We start from the raw sequence: 12,324 nt of genomic DNA, 5'->3' as shown, positions 1-12,324 counted from the left end.
ATATAAAGGATAGTGTCTGCCGGAGACATACAATAAAAAGAGGGCTGATGTATTTCCGGAACATAAATATAATTTATTTTAACGAATATTTCGTCCTCTTCCTAAGGACTTCATCAGCGTAACTGATTTACATTGAACAGAGCTAAGTATTTAAACGATAAGGTGATATAAATAGTTATTTAAATCAATGGGCGTTCGCTTAAAATGATTAATAATGTAACCGTGAAGCCTATGTAATGAGTATCACTCTCCGTACATAAATAAGCAGGATAGACTATAGTATACTATGCATTTATATATGTAACTATAGGATTAATCTAGTGAAGGCATAATTATGAACAATATCTAGATCAATGGTAAGACAATAATGGATTCCAATAACATGGTCTCAAATATAAGGTAACAGAATCTTTAGCGTATATAAAACTATCTATGGTACTGCGTCAAACGTACATCTAGGTTGAACTATTAGCAAAAGCGTAATCATGAACAATACCTCTATCTTTTAGGCGATGAATCCATTTGGTTTCTTTGCAGCGTCTATCCTTCTAAATCTGAGGTCCAAAAAACTGATGGGATAATTCGAGCTATTGAGTCAGCTGCACAATTTCCTCCCAGGCTTCAGTCATATTGACAAGTTTTGTGAAAAATAAGCTACACATAGGCCTGTGGTTATTAAGTGTGGCTGCATCGGGCAATATATTATTATAATCATCGCTATCCTATTTTACAACTTATTTAAATTGCTGAACTTTTTTTTTATATTTCAGGAAGCTGCAAAATGCAACCGTGTAAATTTCCACATGATTTACATTCGAGTCACAATTTGGCAATCTTGCAACGACTGTTTCTCGATGAAGTCAGACCAGTTGATTTATACAGTCGTCTGCAGGAGAAGTTTGAACGAAAGCTGAAGCTTTGCGGTTTTTATGACACAGACGAGGGATGTAAAGGCGGAGAAATGTGCCAATACCTGCACTTCTGCAGGTATAGTACAATTAGATAATTCATTACGATCTTTTCTGTTAGTTCTCTTAGTGCTCTAACTGGTGACAGCATCGCAATTGAGCACAAGTATATGATTTTATGTGGACATGATAGTATAATATCATCGTGCCCATATATGGACAATTCACCCAAGCCAGACTACTCGACTATTAACAATATTTTATCAGACCATTGTCAAGACTATCAAATTTCCTTTGACAAATAAATGTTGTATGCCCATATATAGTCATGATATGCCTATATATGGTCATGATGTGATGTCATCATGACTATATTTAGGCATGTCACATGTTTTTGTCAAATAAAATTTGAAAGGTTGGACAGGGTTCAATGATGTAAAATATTATTTAACAGTTTAGTCAAATATGGAACTGGTGACAGTGGAGCACTGTGTTTTCTTGGTATGCAGGTGATTTTTACAATTTCTTTTTCTAACAGGTATCACATAAAAGGGACATGTAAATACGAAGATGATTGCAATTATAATCACGATATATTGGGTGAAAACTGCAAAGATGTTCTTGTTCAGTTTGGAATAAAAACAGACCAATCGGTTGAAGAAATTATCCGCACAGTGCGAAGCCGTTTAAATGTTGATGTAGAGGTGGTGCAAGATACCGCCGATGACAGTAAGCGCTCCATCGCCCATACCAAGCTGAAGCTTTGCGGTTTTTACGAAACAGACGAGGGATGTAAAGGCGGAAAAAAATGCCAATACCTACACTTCTGCAGGTATAGTACAATTCGATAATTCATTACGATCTTTTCTATTAGTTGTTTTAACTGGTGGTAGGCGTTCTGCAATTGAACATAAGTAGATGATTTTATATGGACATGATAGTATAATATCATCGTGCCCATATATGGACAATTCACGCAAGCCAGACTACTCGACTATTAACAATGTTTCATCAAACATATTAAGCTCTGTCCAGAATATCAAACTTTTTTGACAAATAACTGTTGTATGCCCATATATAGTAATATGATGTGCCTATATATGGGCATGAAGTGATGTCATCATTAGGCCTACCTTTTTTATTCATGTCACATGTTTTTGTCAAATATTATTTAATAGTCTGGACAAGGTTTAATGAAGTAAAGTATTATTTGACAATTTAATCAGTCTGAACAAAATATCTTTTGAATTTGATAGGTAGGATTATTAATAAACATTAAAACTGGTGGTGATGGTAGAGCATTGTGTTTTTTTTTGTATGCAGGTGATTTTACAATTTCTTTTTCTAACAGGTATCACATAAAAGGGACATGTAAATACGAAGATGATTGCAATTATAATCACGATATATTGGGTGAAAACTGCAAAGATGTTCTTGTTCAGTTTGGAATAAAAACAGACCAATCGGTTGACGAAATTATCCGCACAGTGCGAAGCCTTTTAAAGATTGAGGTAGCTAAGGTGGTGCAAGATCCCGCCGATAACAGCAATTGCTCCATCGACCTTACCAAAAAAACTGAAATATGCTCTTATAATATTCGAGGTTATTGTCATTCCGGTGATTTGTGTGATAAAATCCACCATAACCTACCGTACATGTGGCTGTATAGTAACGGCAAATGTAGCGGCAATAAATGGATGCTATTCGACCCAGACGAACAGGTGGATATTGAAAAAGACTATTGCAACGTGAACAAATCTTCTACCAATATCAATGACTGGTATGTTAGTATATAAATCTGCTTGTTCTTGAGCCAATTTATTTGAGTAAGTTAAGTACAGGAGGGCAAATCCATAATGTCGGACGTGCATTTCAGACACTTTAGGGATGTTTTTCAACATAGACTTGTAGGTGTATCATTTTGTTTTGCTGTTAAGCATATAATATACTAGTTACTATTTTATTTTAAAATGAAGACATTTTTTGATTGCTATGGTTATGGAGAATCGGGACAAAATGGCCTCGTGTCGGACGTACTCAGTGAAAATGGTTTTAATAAGTAATATTTTCTGATAATTATTAAATAATAATTAGTTGATGTGGAGGGCCAAAAAACCTTTTTGTAATTTTACATTTTCTTAAGAAAAAATGGATGATTGAAACCGTATCGGACGTACAATAAATTGTGTCGATTGACACAAAAATTTACAACTAATTAGCAATAACTTCTGTGTATTTTAAACATTTATCAGTTACCAAACTTGGCGTTTCAAGCATTAGTGAATGTGAATTGCCCTCTGTGACCTACGGCAATAGGTAGCCCAATTGTCTTGATCACATATGCTTTTAAATAGGAAGATGTTGTCTTGTTTAGGTAGAGTCCTCAAGTTTTGGCCTGACCTATGCATAACATGAACTCTAGCCTCGTCATTTGAAAATTTGGTTGCTTCAGCAGGAAACTCATTACCATCGACCCAGTCACCAATATCGAATTCAGATCTTCTTCAGACTGTAGGCCTACTTCCCCTGCTTCAATTTCAGACTCAATTTCACGCTCATTATCTACATCAGCATCTTTAATCCACACTTCATTTAATTGATCTGAATTAGAGGTTTGGACTACCCTTAAACGACAACTATCAATTGCTATATGTGTATTTGGTACTGTTCCAGTGTTACTCCAATGATTTGTTCCCGTTTATTCCCTCGAAGATATGAAATATATGCTCATAATGGGGTTTCTGCTAACAGCAACTTCATAAAACTCATGAGATGTATTGGCTTGAGCCTTGCCACTACGGACATAACGCGAACGTTTCATGTACCACCTCTTTACCATGACTGGTTGCAAGAACGTTCAACCTTAAAATTAAAGGAGTTTTCCCATTTAAAGAGATATGAAAAAAGAGACCCAGCCCAATCAGAGAAGATATCAGTACCTGTATTGGAAATCGATGGGTATTTTTTCTTCAGAGTAGAAAAAATTGATGTCATAAAAGCACACACTTAACTTAGTGTGTTCCAAGTCATCTGATATAATTATAATGCTATCAGAATCAATCCAGGAATGAGCTGTAAAACAATGTTGCCTGGCCAATGACTTCAGTGCGCTGACAGGATTTCATTTTGGTTAATGAAACTTGCATTTTCTGATAAGTCAACTTAAAGGACTACATTCACACCATCCACGTTTTTTTCCATACTTGTAGACTGGGAGCTTGCCTAATGTAAGAATGGATGAGAAATGGGTTTAACTGCCTCTTTAATTCTGCAAACACATCCTCTACACTTGCCATAAACTCTACTTTTTCAACACCCTCATAATTAGGATTTTGCCACTGATATTTAATGAAGAATCCATTTATTTTCTGTTAGTGCAAACTGTTCAATTTTGTTGTAGAAGTCATGGCATGTACATGCAATTAGAAAGATTTTGTCGAAATAAAACTACTTCTGAATATTTCTTTTAATTCAATTACAGATATACCGGAAGTTACACATCATTAAGTATATAATAATGCAATATTATTTTGTTAAAAGTAGGCTAAATTATTACCTTTTAAATGCGGATTCTGTCACATTTTGCATGTATTTTTAAAGAAATTTTAAAAGTATATTTAAGGGTTGTATAAACAGTAATGAATAGAAGGTTGTACATGTTTTAATTATGTTTTTTATATACACATATAAAGTGAGCGATTTGTAAGTAAACTAAAAGAGGCTCCTAGTACTGCAAAACTACGGTTTGACGTAATGATGATCTTAAACCGTCAAGTTCACCGAGTATCCACAAGAGGGTGTGTATTTGAGCCCAGCAGTACACCATTCACAACAAATTGGGAATGGTATTGGAAAGAAGATGAAGATTTATGGACTTCTTATACAAAACAAGTGAGAATTTGTTATTATATTCGATATAGAATGCCATTTAATTATTTCGATTGTGCATATCTGGTCAAAAGTCAAGAGATATATACAATCACGTCACTAAATTGTATGTTATCTTCTTAAGAGTTATTGATTGTTTACAGATTTGGATATTACTTCCCCAAAGATAAAAAAAAAACTGGGATAATAATGCTGTAATAAAGAGACAGAATAAAGTTGGATTTTTGGTCCTTGCAGTCAAACTTACTTAAGGGAATACTGTTACTACTTAACATAAAACACGAGGTACATTACATTCACACTAGTAATTACTAGGCTACCTTTGAGAATATATGCTTTACGAGTTGGTATTACATGTTGTGTTTACCAGAAAAAGTTGCATAGTGGCCAAGTCTTCAAATGCCACGTTTAGATATTTATTCCTGGTAGACATGGCATCCTTCGTTTTGTGCAAGCAAAACGGAACTTTTTTATCTAATCGTCTAGCGTATAAAATGGCTTGAGTTAACATTGTTGTTTAATTTGTCTTACAGGGACGGGATGCGATGCAATCGGACAAAGATAGTGATGAGCTGGAGGAATTGTATCAATATTACCTGTCTGGTCAAGGTGAAGCAGTTGTACACTTCAGTACATCAGTCCATCATACATACAAACTCAGTTTTCAGGAAATGAAGCAAACGAACAAAGTGCATGGTAAAAAGCGTGATGTACGCCGACGCCCTCGAAAAATGGTAACAATTAGTGACATTAATATTTACAAAGAGAATTGGCAAGCGAAAAAGTAAGTGAAAAGGACCTTACGAATGCTTATTTCTGTTCAGCATACTTGTGTGTCTTGAATTCTATAATCACTAATGCAGCGAACGGGCTCTAGTGATTTAATGTACAATACAGATAAAAAAAATGATATACAGTAATAGTTTACTTACAGATGTTTGTTCTAACTAACAAATAAGCAAATGTATGCCTAAGTTTTTACAATTTTCCAGAAAAAAACAAAAAAAACTGGTGTAAAAGTCTGGGGTGCATTGTGTCGGCTGACACTAGCCCAGCATATTTATTGAACATAGTCTTGGCCTGGTGCATTACCAGTTTCTTCAAAATGGTTGTGTGTCACGCCATGTCGACCCTGTCAACCTCACCGTGATTCAAAAACATTCAGAAGAGTTAAAGTGGGGAAAGAGGGAATGAATGAAGTGTGCCCATGAGCTCAGTGGCGGATCCAGCAGTGGGCGAAAGAGAGCTTGATTATTGTACTCACTAATTTTGAATTTTATATTGTTTGACGATGAACACAACGCAATATTTTTTTCCAACTATTTCGTAAATCAGGATGTAAAAAAGGCCAAAAGATGAAGACCTAAAACTGAGTTTTTTTAGCCATTATTATGGAATATAGAGTACCCAGCCATAGAACAGCTATCCATGCTCAGTGGCGTAACGCCATGACGCGCTCTTGTGTGGTGGTCATGGCCTTACGGGCCCCTTCGGTGCCCCTACCCATAGGGTCCAGTCCAGTATGGTCCTCACTCTATATCACACTAATCTAAAAGGGCTTTGTTGATACAGAACAGCATAATGTGTCTCTGACATCGATTGTAGGACATCATATTAATCTAATGGGGTTAGGATGCGCAGCCGGCCAGTTCCCCTACGTTTGTCAAAATTTTGTTTAAATGAAGATGAAATATTCAAATTTTAAGTCTGAATGAGTGTTATTTCCGGGCATATAGAGGTACCATAATCATAATTTGCTTTGCGACTCTCAGTACCATATACATAGACTATAGGTCCTTGTTTAGGACTTTGCCTGTGAGGGAAGTGTGTCTAGAGAGGGGGCATAGCTCTCGTCGGGAGGAAGTCAATAATTGAGGAACATTGCTTTGAAAAAACATTTTTACAATCTGAGAGTGCCATTTCCAAGCATCTAGAGGGGCCTGTTCTTAAATTTTGCTCACCCCAGCCCCAACCATGGTGAGGCTGAGGTCGTGGACTACCTGGCCCTATTGCTATTATAGAAAATATAATCAATGTTTATGTCTGCAATGGGAAGAATATCACCACAAGAAGGGCCCCACCCCACTGGAAATAATAAGTCTTATTCTAGATTTTTGTGGGCTATCCTTGGTGTTTACACCGAATAAATCCAGTCAATCTTTCAGCGAATGAAAATATTCTTTCCATTGTACGAATACAAAACTTATCGGGCTCAGGAAGTGAACCGACGCTTTGATTCGCGCGAATAAATTCGCCTAATGGAAAATTAGCTTTAGACAAGCTGAGCTATACGAACCACCGCTTGAGAGTCAAAACCAAAAAAAGAAAGGATTATAGGGGCCGTAATGTCATTTCTGGATTTAACCTTTCGAAAAAAAAGTCATCGTAGGCCTATCCTAGGCAACGTGCAATGGACGATTCGGATGGGGAAAAAACCACAATGGAACAAAATTTCAACGGTGAGCGATGAAATGGGCACAATCCGTCATGTGGTATGAAATCAACCAATCAAATGACTGGTCTATTTAGGTGTGTTATAATATGAACTAATCGATTTCAAAATAATACTGTAAATAACTTGCATTGTATTTCAATATCGACTAAGTTTGAACAATATGTGGAGCCCAATGTGTAGAAAACACTATTGATATTCTTGCAAATGCCGTAGCATTAAGATAGCAAAACTGAAGTTTAAGATTTGGGTAAAGCCAACTCCACTGATAATCACCTCGGATTTATGTAAAGTTGTTAGAACAATATACACATTTACTGATTTATGCATGTTCTTTAGGCGAACTCTGAAGGCGATGACAAACCAACATATGATTAAAAACCCTCTGATCGTGTTCCCAAAAATATGGAGTTACTATTTTGACGATCTTGATGAGTCTAAGGATTTCTGCCTGGTTGAAGTTAAACAAGGGAGTGACGAGTACGATCTGATCTCAAATGAGCTGACTGCGGTGTCCCCGAAGAAAGTTCGAGATTTGGAAATTCAAAGAATTCACAATTTTGAACTCTGGGAGGACTTTTATAAGTATGTAGGCCTACTCAATTTATTTATTTATTAATTTTTTGAAAATATCTAGGAAACATTTTGGTCTAATTAACATTGGATGTTGGAAGTTTTCAAACCTTTAGGTACTAAAAAATATTTAGGCCTATATATAATATTTTTAATGTTTATGAATATTTAATCATTGATTAAAGATGATTTATTTTATCGTCTAGAAAACGTAATCAAATGAGTGATGAAATTGAGGGAAAAAATGTTGTTACAGAATTGATTTTATGGTACGGAACCTCATCGCATGCTATCTCTACGATTTGTCAACAAAATTTTGACGTTAGTAAGCACCCGACAACTGCCCCTGTAAGTTTCACCAGTAGGCCTAATATTGTTGCGTGTATGAGGGAAACAGTTCATTCTGGACTACACAAACTATTTCGTGTTCGAGTATTGATAAATAAAGTTGAAGAATATTCTAAATACAAACCATGTGCAAAAAACGATTGTTCAGCAACTTGCGACTCAGTTAGTGATCCTTCTGCATACACTGTCTTTAACAAAGACCAATTGTATCCGGAATACCTGTTCACTTTCAAGTACTAAGGTCATAGTTTTTCAGAAGTTGATGACATTATTGTTGTCCTGTTTCTCGCAATTATTCTAATGCTTGCAGATGTGATAACTTAACTTGATTACAACTTGAAAAGCGTTAAAAAGCTTGGGAAATAAGTGGCCGTGACTTGCAGTGGATTTTAGCAGTTCACACACTGCGTTGTATGACGAATCATCTCCACTTTCTGTGAGTGCTTTACGACACAACACCGCCTGAAAACATTTTGGTCTAATTAACATTGGATGTTAGAAGTTTTCAAACGTTTAGGTATTAAAAACAATATTTAGGCCTATACATAATGTTTTTAATGTTTATGAATCTATTTAGTCATTGATTACAGATGATTTATTTTATCGTCTAGAAAACCAATCAAATGAGAGTCAAATCAGAGTACCTATATTGTAAATTTACAGAATAAAAAGAAAAAGGAAAGAAAAACAATGAAAGTAAAATGAAGAATGAAAAGATAAAGCAAAGAAACAGAAAAGAACAAGAAAGAAGACAGAATTAAAAAGGGAAAAAGGAATTAAAGTAACAGAAAAAATGTGAAATTAAACAAGATAAAGGAAAAAATAAAGGAAAGATAAAAAACAAAAGAAATTATAAAGAAAATGAAAAAATAACATAATAATTAGTCTGTTCAGGTATAGGATTAATTTGCAAAGTTAAGGAAAGGGAATCACAATTTTCGTTCAAATAAAATTAAAAGTAATCGAAAATACAAATAAGAAAAACAACTATCTGTATCTGTTTGTTAAACAAAACATGGCATGATTTTAGAACTGATGTTTGAAGCTTTAAAAAATGATTAAACAATTGGCTCTACTATTTGGGATACTATAATGCATTCATTGTGTATCTAACAATTACACAAGAACCCAACTTTGAGAAGGCCGTTAGATTTTAGACTATGTATTCTGTCGCAACAACTAACTTGGCAACTGGTTGAGGGCAAAGTTCGTATTTGCATTTGATTGTGTTGCCATAATAGTTAAATTGCCAGTTTATCAATATCAAAGTTTATATTAATAATAATTGCGTGACAAAAGTATACAGGCACTTGGGCTTTGCTTGGAAGAAGTTTAAAGATCTAAGCACGGAATGTCACCAAAGTGCCAGGCAGAAAAATAGAAACTGGTTTGAGGAAGAAAAACAAAATTTCCGTTTTGCTACAGGGTGGAAACGTGACAACAAAAACAATGGCTTTACCACAGTAGGGGGAAAAGCCCCCCAAAAAATATTTAAAAAAACAAAAACAAAAACAGAACAAAAACAACGGCTTTTCTATAGTAGTAGGACAAGCCAACAAAAAAAAATTAAAGAAATAAGCAAACAAATAAAAAAACAAGCCAAAAACATAAATAACTACCGTACGTTTTCCCCAAATAACGACATTCTTCCCCGAAAGTTATCAAACATAGTTATATTATGTATGTTTCACAAACACAGATTTATATTAATTATGTATTTGTATATTGACGTGTTAATGCTTTTTTTCCCTGTATTTTTAATCGGTGAAGTTTTGTATAGAAGATAAAGTTGTTATTATTGTTCCAACGATTTTACGCAAATCCGATGTGCTGATTGTGTGATTGGCGGAGCTGGCTAGCTTAACCCTAACCTTAAACCTACCTCGATGTAATTGCATTGCATTGTTCACTCCTATAAACTTCTAAGCACTTATATATACATATACATATATATATACATATACATATATATATATACATATACATATATATATACATAACATATACATATATATGTGTGTGTGTGTGTGTGTACAGTATGTATTATGTATATGTACGTGTGTGATATGTTTTTAAGCAGCAACTTGTCAACGGCTACCTATAAGCTATTACGTAGCTTAAAAATTAGCTCCACTATGTGTGCGAGCCCAAAAGTTGTATGAAGGGAGAGAGACCAGTGTTCTTAGATCCGTAATATTATCGTAGGGGCCTCTGTGGTACGGTCGCCGAGATAACAAGAGATTGCGGGTTCGATTCCCACCATTTCATACAACTATAATATGGAACTTTCGTTGATGAACTATGTTTGATACACTCTATAACATCATGTTACTATATATTTGAGCACTGTATTATTATCTGATTTATACATTGTGTTCTCAGTGCTAAGCAGCAACTTGATTTGAATGTATATATATATTTGAAATATATTTATATATTATATATTTATATAATTATATTATATTATTATTATATATATATATATATTATAACTGCACGATATCCTATAGGTCTCTGTAGTTTGATGGGTATGATACCCGCCTTGACAGCGAGAGGTTGCAGGTTCGAATCCCGCCAGAGACACTTTTTTCTTACAACGGAAATGAAAGGAACTTTTCGTTGATGAGCATCTTCCTATTTGAGAAATGTTATTATTATTTATCTGTTTGTTTATATATTCACGGTGCAACGCAGCAACTTGATTTGAATATTATTTACTATGATTTCCCAGCTGCGACCTATAAGCTTTTCTAGCTTAACCACAGCTCCACTGTGTGTAAGCGTTTTAGTCAGTTGTATGAAAGAAGGTGCCTGTGGGTTAGAACTGCACGATATCCTAAGGTCTCTGTGGTCTAATGGGTACAATACTCGCCTTGGAAGCTAAAGTTTGCAGGTTCGAATCACGCCAGAGACACTTTGTTTCATACAAATATGTGTGTGTACATACGAATGGTTGACATGTATTCTCGAAAGTTTATCAAATAATAATTGTCTACTAATAATGCAAATGAAAATATGATTTTTATTGATGTATATATGTTAAAGAAAGAAATGAATGAAAGAAAAAGGAAGGAAATTTAAGAGATATGAAAAAGAGTGAAATCACCGATTGGTCAAGTGTTGTTATTTTAAGGGTAACTGTACGTTAGATTGTTGATTATTAGTGTGTGCAGGCCCCGCCGTAACTAAAAGCTATAAAATAACTAATAATATCTAGCAGATTGTAATAAAGTAGCCCAACACGATTGCTAGCAGTTATACTTATATTAACATGTAGTTCATACTCTGATTAAAGAGAGTAAGGTTTTGTAATTTATATTTACATTAATACAATTTTTTACGTCATATATACCCATATTTGTACAATGGTTGTTACGAGCAAACATAATGATCACAAAATAAAATAAATTAAATTATATGTATCTGTACTATCTAATCATTAAATTTAAAGACGTTGTACAAGTTTAGTAATAGGCCTAATATGAACTCATCTTGCAGTCATCTTAATCCCATCCGTTACACTGGCTACTGCACTTGCGACCTCAGCACAAACTAGTTGAGAACGTAATACGTCACGAGCGCACACAAAATGTTAAGTCAGAATCTTTTCATAGAATTGTCTTTTACCAATTCTAAATTGGTACACTTCTCATTTAGGCCTAAATGTAAAGTTGATTTTTGAAAATTTTATATTCTTTGCTAAAACCCCACAAGATGTCTTCTCTCATTTTGTTGCTTAGTTCATGGTGTCAAATCTAGCTTGTTGTATAATCCAATTCGTAGTTTGAACTGCGCATGCTCGTATCAAGGCCAATTAACATAAACAAACATACATACAACATAGGTTCGATTGACCTTGGATACCATGGCACACGCGCATGCGCTGTCCAAACCACGAATTGGCTTATTTGCATTAATAAAACCTAGCTTCACTATAACACAACTAAACCAGACTTTGACAATTATATAAGACAAACTCACATTATAATATAATTATAAAGCAGAAAAAATAGGGAAAAAAAACCTTCCAAATTCAATTAAAACTTTCAATATCTCAGTTAAAAGGATTAACAATTATTAAAGTTTTGTTTCCATGAAATCGCTACACTGTCGCTAGCGTTTTCACTCCAATAGTTACTGTGTAGCTGTCCCGAC

General features: G+C 34.6%; 1 protein-coding gene across 1 annotated transcript; it reads left to right on the top strand.

Moving 5' to 3' along the window:
* Window positions 1-139: 139 nt before the first annotated feature.
* LOC117100268 (protein mono-ADP-ribosyltransferase PARP12-like) lies at window positions 140-11,583 on the top strand. Its single transcript, XM_033239874.1, has 7 exons — window positions 140-987; window positions 1,447-1,740; window positions 2,260-2,688; window positions 4,601-4,799; window positions 5,330-5,580; window positions 7,588-7,833; window positions 8,028-11,583. The coding sequence occupies exons 1-7, from the start codon at window positions 782-784 to the stop codon at window positions 8,407-8,409; spliced, it is 2,007 nt and encodes a 668-aa protein (XP_033095765.1). The 5' UTR covers window positions 140-781; the 3' UTR covers window positions 8,410-11,583.
* The last annotated feature ends 741 nt before the right edge of the window (window positions 11,584-12,324 follow it).

The sequence above is a fragment of the Anneissia japonica genome, unplaced genomic scaffold, assembly GCF_011630105.1.
Source record: "Anneissia japonica isolate Jap-2015-1 unplaced genomic scaffold, ASM1163010v1 scaffold4446_len648930_cov198, whole genome shotgun sequence".
NCBI lineage: Eukaryota > Metazoa > Echinodermata > Crinoidea > Comatulida > Comatulidae > Anneissia > Anneissia japonica.
The sequence above is the reverse complement of the archived record's forward strand: the minus strand, read 5'-3'. Positions and strand labels throughout refer to the sequence as shown.

What these genes read in the sequence shown, in the direction of transcription:
- LOC117100268 (XM_033239874.1), top strand. Translation starts at nt 782, where the DNA reads ATGCAACCGTGTAAATTTCCACATGATTTACATTCGAGTCACAATTTG. An exon ending in TCTACCAATATCAATGACTG is followed by an intron (nt 2,689 to 4,600) that starts GTATGTTAGTAT and finishes ACACATATAAAG; the next exon opens with TGAGCGATTTGTAAGTAAAC. An exon ending in CTCTGGGAGGACTTTTATAA is followed by an intron (nt 7,834 to 8,027) that starts GTATGTAGGCCT and finishes TTTATCGTCTAG; the next exon opens with AAAACGTAATCAAATGAGTG.